Below are 22,368 nucleotides of genomic sequence, written 5' to 3'. Positions count from 1 at the left end.
ACTTTGTCATTTATAAAAGAAATTGAGTTTATACATCTTCGACTTCAAAAGCAATTGCACCTTTGAAGCCAGAAATATTGATTCCATGCATGAAACTGACCAAAGGAAATTTGAGGCATTTGTCACATGTTTAACCAAAGTCACCAAGGATATCATTTTCCTTTTAAAGATCATTGTGTCTCTCAAAAAAAAACATCTCAGGGCATTTTGACTCAGGTGAATTACTCTGCAATGCTTTGGAGAAAAAAAAACCCGCAGAAAATTGTGCTGGAACAGCTTGGAAAATGCTCAACTCATTTCTTCATTTGGTCTTTAGCAACGAAAGCAGAGTAAAGATAAAAGGACATCTTGGAGTCACTCCTGAGTTCAATTTCGATCGTGTTATTGCTCCGCATGTTTGTGGATAAAACTCGTTGTCTTCACTCGACCTCTGACTACAGTAGAATCCCGGCTATCTGGCACCTATGGAGATCAGTGATGCCAGAAAAGGGAATTTTCCAGTTGACTGAGACACTCTCTTCCAATGCCTAACTAATACACCTGCATTAAGAATACCCAGTTTGAAAGACAGAAGTCAGAGCAAAATTTAAAGTGATTTGAAAAGAAAAATCTGTATTGTAGTCCTTAATTATGTAAAGTTCACTTTAATCAGCTATTTTCCCCTAACTTACAAAATGTAAATTTAAATTTCAACCCCGGTCGCTGGTGCCATTACAGTGTTGCACTAGCCATGACACTAATGACGCCGCCATCATAATTAACACTCACGCCCCTCAAAATTACAGAAAAAGGTGTACTAATGTCCTTAATACCAATAAAGACTCTTACTAGGCAGGGAATGGGAAACACTTTGGGAGCGTCGCCCTAGTGGTGAGCAGTATCGGCCGGCTCTTCATCCCCGGTACCACCATTTTATTCAAACGCAACTTTATTCAAACAGCTGCTGTGAGCAGGGCCCAACTAGGGAGCTCTGCTGGCTGAATGAATTCTTCCATCTTCACCAAGGGGTGGTGCGTTGCTTCAAAGAACATTTACGTTTACAATTTTAAACTTTTATTTACATTTGTGTTTACTCTTATTGATTTTAAATTTATTTATTTCCTCTGGGGTTTTTTTTGACAGTCGGTTGGGTTGCCGTTTGCTTGAATTCCGGATACCGGGGATTTTGTTATAATTTGGTTCTGTCACCTTATCATTGCTCACTTTGCCATTTACTGTCCTCTGCCTTCCACCTATTACTGGCCCGCCATATCCTTCTTTCTTCTCCTTCCAGCCCTCCCCGCCTCCACTCTCATGTGAGACCTGATACCGTGAACAGAGGAATCTGTTTCCCACTTGAAGGTAGTTCAGAGGCCAGGAAGAATAAGTGAACAAAAATTAATCGAAAGATACAAGGGGCTGTGAAGGATGGGGAGTAAATAAATAGAGAATAGTTTATGAAGTAGAACTCGCTACCTGGAGAGATAAAAGCAACAGAATCAATCAGGAACTCCAATAACGAATTAGATAGGATAGAGAGAAAGCAATTTGCAGACATTGTGAATGAGACAGATTGGAGAGCTCTATTAAAAGCCTGTTGAGACTCAGTGGGCAATATTTTCTGTATCGCACAGTTTGTTTGCACTTCATTCTTGTTTACATTTCTCTCTTTCGTATACACATCTTTTCTTGAGTACAGTTTGTGATTTTTTTGCACAATTGCAATTCTGCCTCTGGCTTGCAGGAAAAAGAGCCTTGGGGTTATATGTAATGTCATGTGCGTACTCTGACGATAAATCTGAACTTTGAACTTTGGGCATTACTCCCTCCTGTGCAACAATGATTATATTCTATGACTTACTCCATTTTGAATTCCAATAAAGAGTGATCAATATGAAAAGTTAACTGTTTTTCTCTCTGGTGTTGACAAACCAGGCGAGCATTTCCAGCATTTTCTGTTACATTTGAAATATTACATACCTGGTTTAAACTTTGAAATAAAATGAAATATAGGTAGAGCACTAGAATGCTACAGAACAGAAAACCTTTGGCCATTTGGCCCTTCTAGTCTGTGCTGACCATCACTTCGCTAGTCTCACTGACCTGCCCCAATTCCATAACCCTCCAGACCCCTCCCACCCATGTTTCGATCCAATCTATTCTTAAAACTCAAGATCGAGCCTGCATTCACCAAATCAGGGCAGCTCATTCCACACTCCCATCACTCTCTGAGTGGAGAACTTTCCTCTAATATTTCCCCTAAACCTTTCCCATTTCAGCTTAAAACTATGTCCTCTCATATTGATCTCCCCCAATCTAAGTGGAAAAAGACTACTCACATCCACTCTGTTTACAGCTCTCATAATCTTGTAAACCTCTATAAAATCTCCCCTCATTCTTCTTCACTCCAAGGAATAAAGTCCTAACCTGCTTAATCTTTCCCTGTAACTGAACTCCTGAAGACCCAGCAACATCCTAATAAATCTTCTCTGCACTCTTTCAAACTTATTGATATCTTTCCTGTAGTTAGGCGACCAGAACTTCACACAAAATTCCAAATTTGGCCTCATCAATGTCTTATATAACTTCAACATAACATCCCAACTCCTATACTCAATACTTTGATTTATAAAGGCAAAAATGACAAAAGCTTTCTTTACAACCCTGTCCACTTGTAACACCACCTTCACTGTGTATGTCCCACCTTGGTTTGTCCTTCACCTCACACTTGTCTGCATTAAACTCCATCTATCATTTTTTGGCCCATTCTCCCAATTGGTCCAGATCCCTCTGCAAGCTTTGAAAATATTCTTTACTTTCCGCAATGCCTCCTATCTTTGTGTAACCAGTAAACTTGCTGATCTAATTTAGTTCATTATCATCCAGATCATTGATATATACAACCAATAACACAGATCTCTTAGGCACATGACTAGTCACAGGCTTCCAGTCCGAGAAGCAACCATCCACCACCACTCTCTATTTTCTCCCACACAGCCAATCACCAATCCAGTTTGCAACCTTTCCATGAATACCTGATGTTATAACCTTCTGAACTAACCTCCCATGTGGGATGTTGTCAAAAGCTTCACTAAAGTCCATGAAGGCAACATCTATAGCCTTTACTTCCTCTCTTCTTCTTTGGCTTGGCTTCACGGACGAAGATTTATGGAGGGGATAAAAGTCCACGTCAGCTGCAGGCTCAATTGTGGCTGACAAGTCCGATGCGGGACAGGCAGACACGGTTGCAGCGGTTGCAGGGGAAAATTGGTTGGTTGGGGTTGGGTGTTGGGTTTTTCCTCCTTTGTCTTTTGTCAGTGAGGTGGGCTCTGCGGTCTTCTTCAAAGGAGGTTGCTGCCCGCCGAACTGTGAGGTGCCAAGATGCATGGTTTGAGGCAATATCAGCCCACTGGCGGTGGTCAATGTGGCAGGCACCAAGAGCTTTCTTTAGGCAGTCCTTGTACCTCTTCTTTGGTACCTCTTGGTAAACTCCTCAAAAGACACTATAAGATTCATTAAACATGACCTACCATGCACAAAACCATCTTTAATCAACCCATGACTGTCCAAATACCTATATATTCTATATCTCAGAACTCATTCCAACAATTTACCTACTACTGACATCAGAGTCACTGGCCTATAATTACCTGGTTCATGTTTGGAGCCTTTTTTAAACAGTGGGACACATAGGTACATGTAGATCCACAGAACCTATCAATTTATATTCATCTACCAACATTGATGACTTCAAGGTTTAAGCTAAAACAGCTGTAATTATGAAATATTAACTGAAAATGGTGGTAATGCTCATCGAGTCAGTCAGCATTTGTTGAGAGCTTAAGAAAATAAGAGAAATCAACTTCTCAAACCCGACCTATCATATCTCATCTGACCTGAGCCTCATCTTGCTTTCTGGGCCAATTCCCCATGATTCTCAATCCCTGATCTTCCAAAAAATATATCTTGATCCTCTTTAAATGCCTGCAGTAATCATGTCTCCAGAACCCTCTGGGCCAGACCTTTCCAGATATTAAACCAGCTTCTGCAAGAGGAAATTTTCATGTCGCTCTGCTTTGAACGGTCTATGTAATTGTGTCCCTTGTTCAAGATTCTCCCACCACTGAATGCATCTCAACATCTACCCTTTCATGCCTCTTCCATACCTTAAATCTTCCACCACTTCTTATTCTTCTAAACACCAAACATATGTATCTAATTTCTTTAGCTGCTCATGGCACGAAATTGGCTTGTCCGAGGAATTAACCTTGATCGTCAACATCAAATCAAGTTTATTGTACAACTTCGACCTGAGAAAATCACGTTCTCTGGTTCTCGGTGCAAACTACGCAGACATACAACCAGGCACAACACACATACAGGCAAACAATACATATCCAGGACAAGTATTCGCATATACCTATAACTAAATATTTTTATGTAAATATCAGAGAATTGGATGGTTAATGTGAGCAGTTCCCTGAGTGCTCTCAATGCCCATGGGAAGAAGCTGTTTCTCAATCTGGTGGAGCTGGCTCTGATAATTCTGTATCTCTTTCCCGACGGGAGCATCTGAAAGATTCTGTGCATGGGTGGAATGATTTTGCACACCCTCTTCTGATAAAGATCCCAGTAGATCACACTGCTGGGGTGGGGGGGGGGGAAAGGAGACCTCAGCTATCTTCTTCACCACTCATGTCTTGTGGATTGACCTCCAATCCATTTCTCTGCAGCAACTCTACAACATTGTGATGCAGCTGGCCAGGACATACCTGAGAGAGCTCCTGTAGAAGGTTGACATGATGGTGGACAGTTCATTCTTCTTATGATATGCAGTGGCTGTAGTGCCTTCCTGACAAATGAGGAGATATTGTATGTCCATGATAGGTCATTCGTTAAGTGACCTCCAAGGAACTTGGTGTTCTCCACTTTTTCCACTACAGAGTTATTGATGTATAGTGGAGGGTGGTCATTCCTGGTCCTCCTGAAGTCCACAATTATCTTCATTGTGTCCATGTTGAGACAAAGGCTGTTATTTTCGCACCATACCATGAAATCTTCCACCTCTTCTCTGTAGTGTGACTCTTCGTTGTTACTAATGAGGCCGACGACTGTGGTGTCATCTGCAAACTTTACACTGTTGGAGCTGGAAATGGCACTGCAGTCATGGGTCAATAGGATGAACAGGAGCGGGCTGAGCACACAGCCCTGCAGTGCATTACTGCTCAATGTGACAGTGTTCAACGTTCTACTCCTGATCTGGAAGGACTGTCTTCTTTCTGTTGGGAAGTCAAGAATCCAGTTACTGAGAGGGATGTGGAGTCCCAATGAAGACAGCTTCTCCACCAGCCACTGGACAAATGATTGTATTAAATGTTGTGAGCACTGCTAGGCAAAGAATTCAGAGACAAAGTTTGCATAATGTACAACAGGCTTTAATCAGCTTAAATCTGGACACACACAAGGTCTTTGTATCTTCCTGGCTCCATGTGCCCGACTGACTTGAGTCTTTATACGGGCCGGTGATTAACACCAGCCAGGTGGGGCAGCCTCCCAGGTACAGTAGTTTCCCCCTGCAGTAGGCTGGTAGAAGTGTGGCCAGTGTAATGGTTGTATCACCACAAATGTTGATGAACAGCAGCTTGGCATATGAGGTGCCATTCTTAAGGTGGGTCAGGACAGAGTGAAGGGACAAGGCTATAGCTATGAAATGCTGCTTCAGGGAGGCTGCCACCTACGGTGTCTCCGGGATGTGTGCTTTGATAAGTTCCATCACCGGACACTCAAAGCATTTCATTATGGTGGAGGTTAGTGCCACTGTAAGCCTGTTACTGTCACCCTCTTGGGTACAGGATGATGGTGGCTGTCTTGAATCCTGCGGGAATGATGGGCTGCTGCAGTGAGGTGTTGAGGCTGTTCTTGAAGAACTCCATCAATTGGTCTATACAGTCCTTCAGTACCCAAGCAAATATGTTGTCTGGTCCCATTGCCTTGTGCGGGTTCACCTTGGATAGGGTCTCCACACATCAGATATGACTATGCAGGGGGGACATGGAGATTTTTTGCCATCAACTCATTTTTCTAATCAAACAGTGCATAGAAGATGTTTAGTCTGTCTGGAAGGGAGGTCTCATCTTTAACTCACAAAGTTGACTTGTGATCTGTAATAACCTTGATCCCTTGCCACATCCATCTCATGTCTCTGGTGTCACAAAGCTGTCTATGGATTCTTTGTATGGACCTTCGCTTTGCCTTCTGGATTACATGGGAGAGTTCAGCCTTGATTGATCTTAATGCCATCCGATCCCCTATCCTGAAGGCAGTATCACGAGCTCTGAGAAGAGTCTGGACCTCCACATCCAACCGTGGTTTCTGGTTAGCCCTGGTTGTGAAGCATTTGATCTTGGTGATACTTGGTGATGCAGCCAGTCACTGAGCCCGTGTACTCCTCTATGTTTACATGACCATTGTACGTGGCAGCCTCCCTGAAATAGGTCCAGTCCATGGTCTCAAAGAGTTCTTGCAGCGAAGCTGTGGACGCCTCCCCCAACCCCAGCCATGTCCTAATCTCCCTGCGAACTGGCCTAGTTTATTTTGGCAGCGATCTGCAAGCAGGGGTTAGCAGGATGGATAAGTGATCCAAGTAACCAAGGTGGGGCCAAGGAGCAGCCTTGTACACACCCGATGCAAGGAGTGCTTTCCTCTGGTGGCGAAGGTAACGTTGAAACCGTGATAAGACCATTTTCAGGTTTGCGTGATGTAAGTCATCAGTAATGATCATGGCACCATCAGGGTGGGATGCCAGGGCTTTTCAGATGGCACCGTAATGCACCCTCATTAACTGAAGATGGAACATAGACTGGGGCCATCAGCGTGACTGAGAGTTCCCTGGGCAGGTCTGAGATGAGATGTTAATTCCATATCATCCTCCTGACCTGGCATTCATGGTTTAATTCTGAATTATAGTTGTGCTTGTATTTAATTATGTAAATATTTAAATTAAATTGTATTTAATTATGTAAATATCAATTATGTAAATTATATAAATATGAGCTTCAAGTAATCGGGGATGTCACCGTGCTTATAAATGTATACTTTTAAATATTCCATGAAGGGAGCTTCTTGTTGCTAAAGTGAGAATAAGTATCTTTGAAGTTTCTTTGTGCTATAATTGTTCTAGAAAACAGCAGGATTTCAGCAACGTTTGTGATTTATCACAGAAAACATTACAATTGGTGATGAAGAAATAATTTTAAAAATCAACATCTTGTTCTTAACAGCATTATTCTTGGATTCTGCAATAACTCTGTGGGTGAAAATAAAAGCAGCCAAAAAAAACCCCACACAATCTGGAGCCTCAATCTCCTGACTGCAGGCTAAATGAGTCGCTTTTACTTGTCTCCATGGGTCTCATTTTGAGCTGCAAAGGCAATACTACATCATCCAAGTCCCAGCCATCCAAATTCAATCCAATCTCTCACTGACCCAGGTTCAATCCTGATCTCCCATTGATCCAGGCTAGATCTTGATCTCCCAGTGACCCAGGTTCAATCCCAATCTCCCAGTGGCCCGGGTTCAATCCTGACCTCCCAGTAACCAGGTTCAATCCCGATCTCCCAGTGACCTGGGTTCAATCCTGACCTCCCAGTAACCAGGTTCAATCCCAATCTCCCAGTGACCCGGGTTCAATCCTGTCCTCCCAGTAACCAGGTTCAATCCCAATCTCCCATGGACTCGGGTTCAGTCCTGATCTCCCAGCAACCCAGGTTTGATCCTAATCTCCCAGTGACCCGGGTTCAGTCCCAATCTCCCAGTAATTCAGGTTTGATCCTGATCTCCCAGTAACCCAGGTTCAATCCTGACCTCCCAGTAACCAGGTTCAATCCCAATCTCCCATGGACTCGGGTTCAGTCCTGATCTCCCAGCAACCCAGGTTTGATCCTAATCTCCCAGTGACCCAGGTTCAATCCTGATCTCCCATTGATCCAGGTTCGATCCTAATATCCCAGTGACCCGGGTTCAATCCCAATCTCCCAGTGATTCAGGTTTGATCCTGATCTCCCAGTGACCCAGGTTCAGTCCCGATTTCCCAGCGTCCCAGGTTCCTTCTGTCCTCCATTGCCAGCTGCATGGAATTTTATTCTCTCTGTGATTATGCATACTTTCTCCAGGTGCTCTGGTTTTCTCCCTGAAGAAAAGTAGGTCGAGAGGTTCACTGGCCACTATAAATTTTCCCTGGTATGAGGGAAGGTGGCTGAGACCGTGCTAATTTGTGGGGTGAATGGAATAAAATGAGTGCATGATGGGTGCTTGACAGTCAGGACAGACTCCGTGGGCTGAAGGGCCTGCTTCCACACTTGTCACTCTAAATCTTCACGAAGTTGTTTTTGCTTTTGCTTTGCATGATGATGGAAGTATTGGTATTTAAAGCTGAGCCAACTGCACTTGAAGTAAGCCGTGCAAAGAATGAACACACTACAAGTGAAAATGCATAGAGGCTTGAGAAGTGTGGCATCCTATTGATCAGAAAGAAAAGAAAATATTAGGAACAGGAGTAGACGATCCGGCCAGTCGAGCCTACTCCACCATTCAATGTGTTCATGGCTGATCTAATGATAGGCTTACCTCCACCTACTGACCATACCCTTTAATTCCCCTACTACGTAAAAATCTATCCAACCTTGTCTTAAATATATTAGCAAGGATTGAGGATTGGTTAACCAATGGAAGGCAGAGAGTTAGGATACAGGGGTCTTTTCCTGCTTGGAAACTGATGAACGGGTGTGCTGCAGGAGTCGGTTCTGGGCCTGCCCCAGTCCACGAGAAACATAAATGATCCCGAAGACGGGACAGAGTGTCGTGTAATGAAGTTTGCTGATGAGACTAAATTGAGTGGAGAAGCAAATTGTGCATTCCTCACTTTTGGAGGGCATCCCAGTAGTGAGGACTGTGCAGACTTGTCCTCGGGCAGCTGGGAGTATGAAACAAATTGTGTGAATCCTGCACTTCCAGTCTGGAGACATTATTCTAGAGTTAGAAGACATTCTACTGAGGGGCATGGTTAGCCCGACGCTATTACAGAGCCAGTGCTCGGGACCAGGGTTCAAATCCTACCTGTAGTAAGGAGTTAAGGAGTTTGTATGTTCTCTCCGTATCTGTGTGGGTTTCCTCCAGATGCTCCAGTTTCCTCCCACCCTTCAAAACATGCCGGGGGTAGGGGGGGGGGTGGTAAGTCAATGGGTGTAATTGGGTGGCATGGGCTCATGACTGAAAGGGCAGCATTGCAGGAATTGTCTAGAGTGGTGAGGGATCACAACAAATTGGCTCAGTGAGGTCCGCAACAAGAAGTCACACAAAGCTAAAGGCACCTCTAGAAAGCAACATATAACTTGTTTGCAAAGGTAGTCCAGAGTGATCGAGTCCTACAGCACAGAAAAGGCCCTTCTGCCCAACTCCTCCATGCTGATCAAGTTGGCATATCTTTCTGAACTCTATATATCTGTCTAAACAACTTTTTGAATGTCATAAAAGGTTGGAAAAATGCATCAGCCCATCACTATGTGACAGAGAGCTATAAATTCAGCATTGTCGTTGACTATTACCGAATTCAACTACTCATCAAGGTGGTCTAATGTTGGAGAGTTTTTGGATCAAAACCCACAGACACATTTGTGGGTGGCCCACGAATCAAAAAGATTCAGCCAAAGTTGTTAGGCATAAGTCGGCTTACATTTGAATGGACATGTCAGATTATGACGTGGAAACTAAGATTCCCAAGCAACCCCTTCTTGTGGGAAGTGAATATGAAACAGTGGTATACATTCAAAAAACACCTCCCAAAGCTTTGATCTAGAAACAAGGGCAATATCATGAAACTTCCTGCAGTCCTTGCTATAGATGCATCATCAATCAGTTCCCACACAGGTCACAAAGGACCAGCAACAATCAGGGCAGCAATCAGGTGAGTATTGTCCTCCAGAACACCAATAGAAATGGGAGAGAGTTCACGTGAGTGATCACAAGGAGGGATTTGGGAAATTAAGCTACTGCCACAAATGGCACACAATTTTTATTTCACGCTCAAGAGATGAACACAAAAACTGTGGAAGCTGGAATCTTGAGCAAGCAATGGCAAAAAAAAAATGAGGGTGGGAGAAGATGCTGAGGAGGGGCTCAGAAGTGGATAGAGAGTGGGAGAGGTGGAGAGACAGGGAGGAAGACCACCAGAGAGGAGGAAGGGTTCGAGAGAAAGTGAGTTGGAAATGTAGAGATGGGCACCGTGGAAGCAGATGGGAGGTGCGGGGAAACTGGACAAAAAATCGATGTTCATGCTGGTCGGTTTAAGGTTGTCCAGGAGCAATAAGATGAGTTGTTCCTCAAGTTTACGTGTAGCATAAATCTGACAATGATGAGGCTGAGGACAGACATGTCTATGTGGAAATGGTGAGGAGAATTAAAATAGTTAGCAACTGAGAGTTCTAGCTTCGACGTGCACTTGGCAAAGGGCTCACCCAATCAATGTTTACTCTGTTTCCATCCCTCCTTTACCTTTTCTTTCTAACCTCACCCCCTTTCCAATGGTTTCAACCCATCTCTCAACCTCACCCACTTGCTGTGAAAAGCCTTATTGCCTCTTGACCTGCTCCTCCCCACCTCTTTGCTTCTTTTCCTTGATATCCCCCCCTTCCTATTTTCTCAGTATATGTGATGATAAACAATTCAATTCAAAATTCAATTCAATGCTCGGATTGTTGATTCTTCTCCCTTTAATTTTCCAGCAATCTTCGACATGAAGAAAATCATAACTTGGTCTCTGCACCAGTGGGTTTCAGAAGCTAAAAAAAAAGCATCTTTCCTGCAGGAGGGTACTTGCAACAATTGGATTTGTATACGGGCATACGTTTTGATCCCTGTCTGTTGGACGTGTTATATGAGCTCGAGGCTCGTGTGAACCACAGATTGGCAATGTGTAATTGTAAATGGCTAGCTGGTTGACATGACTAAAGAAGGCATCTGGCTCAATGGTAATGTGCAAGAATGGAGTCCCCCACTTGTCTCTCTGCATTGACAACAGGCTGGTGATTGAACTGCTGCAACAGTTTGACCCAAGGATTTATTGACAAAAGACCAGAATTCTTTATCCTCTGCCTGCATGGGAGGTAGAAGGAACATTTAAGAAATGGAACCATAGAAGATTACAGCATGAATGTGGCCCTTCAGCCCTTCTATTCTGTGTTGAACTGTTTTTCTGCCTAGTCCCACTAACCTGCCACTCGGCCTTACCCCTTCATACCCTTCCAGTCCATGTACTTAACCATATATTTTCTGAAATGTCAAACTTGAATCTGCATTTACCACTTCCATTGGCAGGTTGTTATATACTCCCATCTTGCTCTTTGTGAATAAGTCCCCTAAATGTTCTCTTTAAACTTTTTCCATTTCACCCTTAACTCATGTCCTCTAGTTTTTAATCTTGCCTTACTTCAGTGTAAAAAAAAACTATAGTGTAGCGGCCACTAGGGTAGAGCTACTAAAGAGCTACAAACACAGGCCAGAGTAGTCAACTCAAGACTGGTTTATTGAAGCTTTACAAGCGGCTTTTATTCCCTACCTGTCCCAGGCTCCACAGGATAAGGTGGGAACTTGTTAAGGGATGGCTGCTGGTCCAGCTGCACTGATGGTGGCAGTTCGCATTACTGCGCTGAGCAGCTGTATACCTTCAGTGCAGTGCACAGACTTACCTAAGGGCTGGCATGCTAACAGTACTGAGTGCCGAGGGATGGCACGTTGATCAGCTGGGTCCCCTGCCGAAAGGCATGGGACGTTAACAAGTCTCAATTTAAACCGCAGCCGTCCCTTAACAAGGTCTCACCTTGTCCCGTGGAACCCGGGACAGGCAGGGAATAAAAGCCACTTGTAAATCTTCAATAAACCAGTCTTGAGTTGACTACTCTGGCCTGTGTTTGTATCTCTTTAGTAGCTCTACCGTAGCTGCCGCTACACTAGTAGTTTTCTTTTAACATGTAGACATGCAGCATGGTTACAGGGCCTCCCACCCCTGAAACCGAGATGCCCAAATACCCCAAACAGCCTACAACTCCCGTATGATCGTTAAAGGAGGGAGAAAACCAGAGAACTCAGAGGAAACCCATGCAGATACCAGGAGAGCATACAAACTCCTTACAGACAGCATCGAACCCGGGTCGTCAGCATTGTAATAGCTTTGCGCTAACCATCAGGTGAAAAATGCTCCCCCCAAATATACCCATCATAATTTTGTATACCTCTGCCAAATCTCCCCTCATTGTTCTGTGCTCTAGGGAATTAAGTCCTAACCTGTTTAACCTTTCCCTCTAACTCAGATCTGACAATGAGTCCAGGAACAGTCGAGGTCGATGAAGCAATGGCCCTTCTGTTGGGAAATGGGATATTAAAGATGGGGACTTGAATACCATTGACATGACAGCCCTGGTGGTGCATCGGTAGCAGAGAAACCAGTCAGAAATTTTTAATGCAGATGTTACATCTGTTCTCTGTCCCTCTCTATTGCGGGCTCTATTGTTGGCTAGATGGGAAGATGCTGTGCAATGGAGGGGTAATTAACATGAGGAGAGATAAGGCAGTAGGTCCTGTGATAATGTAGTCGGCTGATTTCTATGCATTATCAAAACTGCTATTCTGTGCTGTTCCCATTGTGATTACGGATGACTGTGTTAAAATTCTATCAATTTCAATTCAATGTCCTTACAGTGGGAATGGATGAAAAGCTTCCAATCTAGTGCTTATCTAACAACCTCAAGCAAGACGGTGCCTGGGCAGATGAAATGTTAACTTTGAAATTAAAATGTTAGTTTCTATGGTATCTCTGCCAGCTTGTGATATAGTTATGAGAGCAGATTCCCCCCCAGCTCTAATATCTCTGCAAAATCCTCTGAGTTCATTGGAAGGATAAACACATCCACATCAGTCTCCTCTCCCAGGTCAGCACTAAGGCTCTAGTTTCCATCGGTTAGCTGCCCTGGGTTGATTTCAGGAAGGGGCTGAGGATCTGCAGTGGTGGGGGGGGGGGGGGGGGAGACCGAGGGGTAGGGAAAGGGGAAGTGTGAGGCAGTAATTCTGCTGGTTGCCTCACTTGTGCTGCCAGTAAACTGGTGTTTTCAAATCACTGAGATTGAAATTCTCACTTCACATTCATTTTATGCATTGCCGTCCTGTCATCTATACCCAAGGAGGTTCAATGCTGGCACAAAAGTGCTGGGGAGAATCAAGACCCCAACCCCTCCTCCAAAATGAGATGAATTTGCACCATGCCACCCAGAAATGAGCACAAAATGCTTGACAATGCGTTAAATCAATCTTCGATGGCATGTCAGTTACCTTCAGAACAGTGCGAAGATTCGTAGCAGTTTGTTACTTCTTCAAAATGTCCCAATGTGCCTTACGATCGCTGTAGCACACACCTGAAATACAATTACTGTTCTACAGAAGAACATGCAACACGTTCTCAAAAATAACCGATGACTGGAAATAAAATAATGATTTTAATGTATTTCGGATGATTAATATGAACAGATATCTAGTCCTTACATGAGGAAATGTTGAAGGATAGATATCTCACTCACTGGATCATGGGGAACAGGGAGGAGGAGACCTCAAGTCTCTTTTGCATTTGGATTCCCAATCATTTTTGGCTCTCCCATGTGTTGACTGTGACTTCCTGACTTTTTCTGAATGCTGATACTGGAAAGCCAGATTTGTCCATTCCTTCCACCAACATTGGCCCTGCATGGAATTAATTTGAGCTTTTTCCACTTTCCAACCAAAGCACTCACATCTTTTGGTTTATTTCACATTTACAATATTTTTAGAACAAGGCACTCATTAATGCTCTACCCGGTGGGCTAATCTCAGACGTTAGATCACAAGGAATCCAAGGTGAGATAGCAGAATAGATAGAAATTTGTTTTAATGGAAGTAGAAGGTGCTGGTGGAAGGTTATTCTTTTAAAACTGAATGCCTATAATTAGTAGTGTACCACAAGATTCAGATCTGGGCCAACTGCTGTTTGCCATCCATATCAAGGGGGATTGTAGCAGGGCATTACAGATGGAGAGAAATGGGAAGAAACAAAATGGAAGAAATTGTGATATTGCATATCTGGTATAAGTGGTCTCCCCCCCCCCCCCCACCCCCCACCACTGCAGATCCTCAGCCCCTTCCTGAAATCAACCCAGGGCAGCTAACTGATGGAAACTAGAGCCTTAGTATCTGGTATTGTATATAATGAAGGTGGCAGAAGGACCTTAATCAGTTAGGCATGTGGGAACTGTTGAAAGAATTTAAGAGAGGGCTTTTTTACGAGCCCAGAGGACTCCAAACCCCAGCAGCAATAGAAATTCACCAAGACAATGGTTACTTAAATAAAAATTGCTTTGAATTTTCTTTCAACATAATAACAAGATCAATCTTAAACCTATTACGATTAATTTAATCTAACAACCCCCTTCTAATTCTAAGTGCACATGTATCTAATGTGTACATGTTCAGGAAAGTTCTCTGTTTCACAGTCCAATCTCACTTCTCATTTGTCCAAATTCACCAGTATCAGGCAATTCTTATACTATGCACAGAATTTAACAATTATGAATCTTTACCAGGCTTTGGTGCTTAAAGGTAAATGGTTTCTGCTCAGGAACATTCTTTTTGGTTTCAGAGAGAAATTTATTGCTCGTTGGACACACACAAACTGATTTCCTCCAATCAGTCACTTCAGTGTCTTGCTGAAGAAACTTGCTCCATCATGGGTTATTCAAACCTCTTCTTCAGCAGGTCACCACAGAGCTGCTCTTTTTTCCCTTATTTCACTCCAGCCAGCCATTTCCTCATGTAAGGACTACAAGGGTTTTCAACAGGCTGAACTCAGAACTCACAACCCATCTTCAAAATAGGGTTTTTCAACAAGCTGCCAACTGGCCATTTTGTAGCATCAGCTGCTACTGTAGAACTCACTTCTCTCTCTCTCTCTCTCTCTCTCTCTCTCTCTCAAGAATCCTGTTTGATTTTTTTCCCTCTCTCTGCTTGTAAACACCAAAAACCTCTCCCAAGGCTCAAAACCCAATCTTTGGAAGATCTTATCAGTATCTCTGAGCCTGGAATTTATTGCCCGTACACAATAGATCAGCATTCTTCATGGCTTCTGCAAAGCCAACCAGAGCCTCAGCATCTAGCTTCAGCAAAGCTCTTGCATTTTAAATGTCTTTTGTGAAGTGTTACTCTGTGAAGTGACCTATACACTAAACCCCCACAATGTATCTCTTTTAAAGACATATTTATCCATAATGAAAGTGAGTGTTACATAATGTCAGTAGGACCAACCCACAGTTAATGGTAGGGATCAGAGGAGTATTGTAGAGCTGAAGGATCTTGGAGTAGAGGGTCATATTGCCGGGAAAATTATGTCTCAGGTGAATAGGGTGGTCTAAAAGACTTCAGGCACATTGGACTTCATCAGTCACAGTATTGAGAAGAAAAGTTGGGAGGTCATATTGCAGTTGTATTAAACATTGATGAGGTGCAATTAGAGAAAGACCAATTTTGAGGAAATGAGAAAGCATCTTGAATGCAGGGACTGTGGGATTTGGATAAGTAGTTTTTGAGAAAGGATGTCCGAGGTAAGTGAAAAACTTTCCAAGGTGAAAGTTAAAGAGTACAGAGTTTGTAAGTTCCTATGAGGATTAAAGGCAATGTCATCAGGCATAGGGAAGCTTGGTTTTCGAGGGATCTTGGTTATCTAGTTCAGAAGTATAGAGAGGTGCATAGCCAACATGGAGCAAATGAGTTACTTGAGGAATATTAAAAAAAGCAAAAAAAACTTCAAGAAAGAAATCAGGAAGGCTAAAAAAAAGACATGAGATTGCTTTGGCAGGCAATGCCAAGGAAAATCCTAAGGATTTCTACAAATATATTAAGAACAAAAGGAGAGAAAATTGGTCCCATCGATGTTCAGAGTGTTCATGAATGGAGCCAAAAGAGATGGGGGAGATTCTAAATGGTCTTTTTTTTCAACAGTATTCACTCAGGAATATTGATGAGAGTTGAGGGAAGTAAGAAAAACAAGTAGTAAGGTCATGGAACCTATACAGATTAAAGAGGAGGAAGTGCTTGCTGTCTTAAAGCAAATAAGGGTGAATAAATCCCCAGGGCCTGACAAGATATTTCATCAGACTAGTGGGCTAGTGCAGAAATTTTAAGGGCTTTGGCAGAAATATTTAACATGTCCTTAGCCAGAGATGTGGTATCGGAGGATTGGAAGGCAGCTCACATTTCTCCGTTGTTTAAAAGAGGCTCCAAAGGTAACCCTGGAACTGATAGGTCAGTGAGCCTAATGTCGATATTAGGTAAATTATTGGAAGGTATTCTAAGTGATCAGATATACAGGTATTTAGATAGCCAGGGACTGATTATGGATAATCAACATGGCTTTGTGTGTGGTAGGTCATGTTTAATCAATCTCATATTGGTTTTTGAGGAGGTTACCAGGAAGGTTGATGAAGGAAAGACTATGGACTTTAGGACTTTAGTAAGTCTTTTGACAAGGTCAAACATGGCAGTGAAGGTTCAGATGCTAGGTATTCATGTTGAAGTAGTGAACCGGATTCAACAGTGGCTATACAGGAGAAGTCAGAGAGTAGTGGTGGATGATTGTTTCTCAGACTGGTGGCCTGTGACTAACTAGTGTTATGCCTCAGGGATCAGTGCTGGGAATATTGCTGTTTAACATTCTTGTGTGTGGAGGAAACTTGGCCAGCCTGCCTCTCTGGAGTGTGTATTGAGGGCAGGCGTGTCCTCCTTGACTGAAACTTATTTGGTAGTCACATCACCTGTCAATCTAGGTTGGAATCTGGCTACCCATTAGTGCACACCTTGCCATTGGCTAATTTAATTTACCTATAGTCATTATTGGCTTGAAGCACAGATTAACATTATATATAACACCAACACACAGCACATTCCTTCTCTCTGCCTTGTTGCATCTACATGAAGGACATCTACAACACTCAATGCAGGCAAAATGCAATAAACATTGTGAAGGAGTCCACATACCCCTCATGTAAACCATCTGGTAGGAGGTACTGCAGCACTAGGGCCCTTACGTCCAGATTGGGCAATAGTTTTTTTCCCCCAAGCCATCAATCTCTTGAATTCCCAGAACATATATGGATAGTGTTCTGTGGACTTTTCCTGTACACATCTTAATATTTTAATTTTTCAATGTGTATAAATTCTATTCTAACATATTTATGTAAATATGGCCCATGATCCTGGAGAAACACATCTTTACCATGTGAGCATGGTATGAATGAAAAATAATGGTGACTTGACTTGACTTGGTCACCAGGTCACAACTGTGGACATCATTGGAAGTGTTGCAGGTAAGGTGTGCACTACACAATACTTGCAGAGTGCCGCATCCTGGTTGGTTAAGGAACCAGGTGTGTGTAAGAGACCCTGTTTGTACTGTGTGTACTCAAGTGAGTGAGCGTGTCGTCTATAGGTTCACTGCTGTCGGAGTCCAACCTGGGTCTGAGGTGAATGTCTATATCGGTGCTTAAGTAAAATAGTAATTGAGTACCGTTTAACATTTCCCCCCCCGTTTGTCTCCCATGTGCTAATTAAATTGACATGTGATTTCAACACTTGCTTCCAGGCTCATCTCTCTGTGAACCACTGAACCTGATACTCTTCCCAACACAATTGGTGGTGCGAGTTTCAGCTGGACATACATGGAGGCTTAACCATGTGGGAGTGGAAGATCGTACTAACGATGTGAGAGATCATATTAGCAAGTGTGTGTGTGTGTGTGTGTGTGTGTGTGTGTGTGTGTGTGTGTGTGTGTGTGTGTGTGTGTGTGTGTGTGTGTGTGTGTGTGTGTGTGTGTGTGGCCTCCTGTCAGGTGCATGTATGATTTTGTACCTGTTCACCAACAGGGTCAGCAGGAGGCAACCCACAGATAGGGAAGGGACTGTGGGGTCGGATTATAAAATCCTCGGGTGGACCAATGACCATCAAGGGACCTGCAGTTTGGTGGTGTGGCTGAATGGCCCAACATGAAGGAGGACTGCTCACCTGATGTTTCAGAGTACTGGAACTGCAGGGGGGAACTATCAGTGTTTGAAGACATCATCTAAAAAGGAAGCAAAATCCTTATCATAAAGAGTCTAAGAAAAGAGATGCTAAAACAGATACATGGAGGACATCTCGGAATCGAAAAGTGTAAGAAAAGAGCACGAGAGGTGATGTACTGGCTGAGAATCAACAATGATATTACAAATGAAGTGTCAAACTATACAATATACCAGAAATATCCAGCAAGCAACCCAGCAGAATCACTAAAGCCACACCCAGCATCATACAGAACTTACCAGAAGGTAGGTGCTGACCTATTTGAATGTCAAGTGTAGGATTATATTGTAGTCACAGACTATTACTCTCTGGATCCAGAGGTATGTAGACTGAACACCACCACTGCAGATGTTGTAATAATAGGTATGAAAGCCATATTCTCTGGACATGGCGTGGCAAGCGAGATCTTCACAGACAGTGGACCCCAGTTTTGCAATTTAAAGTTCCGACGGTTTGCCAAAGAACGGGACTTTGTACATATCACGTCAAGTCCTCATTTTTCACAATCCAATGATCTAGTGGAAAAACTGGTACAGACAATGAAAAGATCGATGAACAAGGCAAAAGACAGTGGAACAGACTTCTACCAGAGCATGCTAGTATGCCGCATAACACCGCTCGAGTGTGGTAGGTCACCAGCAAAATTCCTTATAGGACGTAGGCTAAGATCAAACCTATCCATTCAGGAGAACCTCCTAAAAACAAAAGAGGGGGAGAAGGTGATGAAATTCAAAGAACAACAGAAAGAAAAGCAAAAGTATTACTTTGACAGAGGAACAAAGTAAGGCTATACCTGTGACCAAGTAAGGCTAAAAGACAAAACAAACTTATAAACTCAGAAGGGAACTGTCCTTAGTGAAGTCCAACCAAGATCATACATCATTCAAACAGATGAAGGTGCTGTTCTGTGAAGAAATCATCAAGATCTTCAAATGGAACCAGCCACAGTAGATGGAAAGACGGACACTGTTGAACAACCTGAATGCACATCTGAGAAGACATCATCTGAGGCAGCAACTCAGATTCAAGGACAATCAATCAGGAGATGATCAAGACACGTGAATCCTCCTAAGAGACTCATTGAGCAAATTTAAAGACTCCTGTTATAGAATGAGGTAGTGCTCTCTTATTCGCTCTTCAAGTTTTAGAGTATGTAAATGTGAACAAACAAAACAAGTTTAAAAAATGTTAACAATGTTGATAAAAGTTCTTTGTGTTAAAATTAAAACTGCAGAGTTATAACATGTTAGTTAAAAGTAAGCTACTTTTGTTTTAAGAAAGGGAAATGCAATGACAGTGATTGTGGTTGGAAAGCAACTAGCAATGTCTTATTATTTGATTAGACGTGGCTGCCACCAGGGGCTGACACACAGTATGCAGAGCTGTAATGGAGTTTTTCAGCCTCATGCCCTGCCTCATGGTGCTGTTTACAACAACTTTAAAGTTAAGAGCCTTTTCCATCATCCATGTGTTGTCTGAAGAACTCACACATACGAATACAAGATGAAACAGTAGGGGAAATAAGTTATATGGGAAAAATCAGGTGGAAGAAGATGACCCTATCATCAGATCAGCCATAATCACATTGAATGGTGGAGCATGCTCGATGGGCCGGATGGCCTACTGCTCCTATTTCTTATGTTCTTATGCCAAACATGCAATTCAGCAGTAGTGTAGAGGGCAGTGTGACTGAAGATTACAGGTTATGTGTGAAAAGTTCTGGGAATAGATCCAATTAGAATTGGCTGGCCCTGTTGTAAGATGATTTTAAAGGTTTCCTATGCAAACCAAGGGGGAACAGGTGACTATGGACCCAAGGCAGCAAGTGTCAAATACTGTTAATGAAAATAATGAGAATAGATCAGTGGTTTTCAAACAGCCCCCCTAACTCACATTTCACTTCATTCAATCCCTATGCCATAAGTGCTCTGGGATTGCTTAAGGTGGTATGTGAGTGGGAAAAAGAAGGTTTGAAAACCACTGTTTCAATCATACCTAATTGACTCGTTATATGCGCAGTTTCATCTTCTTTTTCTTTCTTTGGCTTGGCTTCGCGGAAGAAGTTTTATGGAGGGGGTAAAAAGTCCACGTCAGCTGCAGACTCGTTTGTGGCTGACAAGTCCGATGCGGGACAGGCAGACACGATTGCAGCGGTTGCAGGGGAAAATTGGTTGGTTGGGGATGGGTGTTGGATTTTTCCTCCTTTGCCTTTTGTCAGTGAGGTAGGCTCTGCGGTCTTCTTCAAAGGAGGTTGCTGCCCGCCAAACTATGAGGCGCCAAGATGCACGGTTTGAGGCGATATCAGCCCACTGGCGGTGGTCAATGTGGCAGGCACCAAGAGATTTCCTTAGGCAGTCCTTGTACCTTTTCTTTGGTGCACCTCTGTCACGGTGGCCAGTGGAGAGCTCGCCATATAACACGATCTTGGGAAGGCGATGGTCCTCCATTCTGGAGACGTGATCCATCCAGTGCAGCTGGATCTTCAGCAGCGTGGACTCGATGCTGTCGACCTCTGCCATCTCGAGTACTTCGACGTTAGGGATGTAAGCGCTCCAATGGATGTTGAGGATGGAGCGGAGACAACGCTGGTGGAAGCGTTCTAGGAGCCGTAGGTGGTGCCGGTAGAGGACCCATGATTCGGAGCCGAACAGGAGTGTGGGTATGACAACGGCTCTGTATACGCTTATCTTTGTGAGGTTTTTCAGTTGGTTGTTTTTCCAGACTCTTCTGTGTAGTCTTCCAAAGGCGCTATTTGCCTTGGCGAGTCTGTTGTCTATCTCATTGTCGATCCTTGCATCTGATGAAATGGTGCAGCCGAGATAGGTAAACTGGTTGACCGTTTTGAGTTTTGTGTGCCCGATGGAGATGTGGGGGGGCTGGTAGTCATGGTGGGGAGCTGGCTGATGGAGGACCTCAGTTTTCTTCAGGCTGACTTCCAGGCCAAACATTTTGGCAGTTTCCGCAAAGCAGGACGTCAAGCGCTGAAGAGCTGGCTCTGAATGGGCAACTAAAGCGGCATCGTCTGCAAAGAGTAGTTCACGGACAAGTTTCTCTTGTGTCTTGGTGTGAGCTTGCAGGCGCCTCAGATTGAAGAGACTGCCATCCGTGCGGTACCGGATGTAAACAGCGACTTCATTGTTGGGGTCTTTCATGGCTTGGTTCAGCATCATGCTGAAGAAGATTGAAAAGAGGGTTGGTGCCAGAACACAGCCTTGCTTCACGCCATTGTTAATGGAGAAGGGTTCAGAGAGCTCATTGCTGTATCTGACCCGACCTTGTTGGTTTTCGTGCAGTTGGATAATCATGTTGAGGAACTTTGGGGTTTCATAACTTCAAAGGAAATGGGCCAATTGAATAGATGCTTGATAGCATAAACATGATGCACTATCTGTTCTGTGTTATCCTCCAGTTCTAGACTCCCCTTTATGGAAAATCATCTCCCTCCATTCAGACTTTCATTCCTTCCCCCCCCCTCCATGAAAGACCTAATGAGGTTACCCCTCGTTCTCCAAAACCCCAGTCTGCCCAACCTTTCCTCACTCGACTCTTCCCCCATGGCAAAGTGAAATGTCAAATCCTGTGGCTGTGATCGAATGTGACTCTGGCAGGGCAGGTTCCCTGAGCACAGCCCGTATGCGTAACGAATGCAGAGTACTGATGGCAACAGAAGTGAGTGGCAATGAGGGCTTACAAACATGCCGCATGATTCAAATCGCTCATCAAATTTATAATACAATAGCCTGGGCTGATTAATATTTCTCTGGTATTTAACATTTACAATAATGTATTAGCAAATTGCCCCCTCAGCTAGATAAATTGCTTCTCAATGTTATCTGGTTCTTTTAAAGACTTTGTGAGAAAGGGAGGAATAAAACACAAACACGGGCTTCCAAAGAATTTTTTTTTCTATATTAATATTGGCAAATAGTGGAAATTTGAATTAGCTTAGGTTACTGTAGCGTATGTTTGACTGGTTTCACTACCACACACTTCTGTTCCCATCGGTGCTTTAAGAGACTGAAAATGCACTCCATGCCATTCAGGGGTTGAAAGAGAAAAGTAGGTCAAGACCTTTGCATGTGACCTTTTTCAGAGAACTCTCCTCCCTGACATTTCCCTGCGAAGGGAATGCATGTGGGGTAAGATCTTGGGGCATGAGATGTGTACACAGCCCACTCTCCTACAAGGGACATTAAATATCCACAT

The 22,368-nt window shown here is 43.4% G+C and overlaps 1 protein-coding gene across 1 annotated transcript in view; it reads left to right on the top strand.

The window, feature by feature from the left end:
- The first annotated feature begins 9,876 nt into the window (after positions 1–9,876).
- LOC138762350 (uncharacterized) overlaps positions 9,877–22,368 on the top strand; it is a 38,669-nt gene continuing 26,177 nt past the window's right edge. The window contains exons 1-3 of the mRNA XM_069936119.1: positions 9,877–9,940; positions 10,758–10,844; positions 17,687–17,805. Of these exons, the coding sequence (XP_069792220.1) occupies positions 9,877–9,940; positions 10,758–10,844; positions 17,687–17,805 (270 nt within the window). The remainder of the gene's footprint in view (positions 9,941–10,757; positions 10,845–17,686; positions 17,806–22,368) is intronic.

The sequence above is a fragment of the Narcine bancroftii genome, chromosome 4 (assembly GCF_036971445.1).
Source record: "Narcine bancroftii isolate sNarBan1 chromosome 4, sNarBan1.hap1, whole genome shotgun sequence".
In the NCBI taxonomy this organism is placed as follows: domain Eukaryota; kingdom Metazoa; phylum Chordata; class Chondrichthyes; order Torpediniformes; family Narcinidae; genus Narcine; species Narcine bancroftii.
The sequence above is the reverse complement of the archived record's forward strand: the minus strand, read 5'-3'. Positions and strand labels throughout refer to the sequence as shown.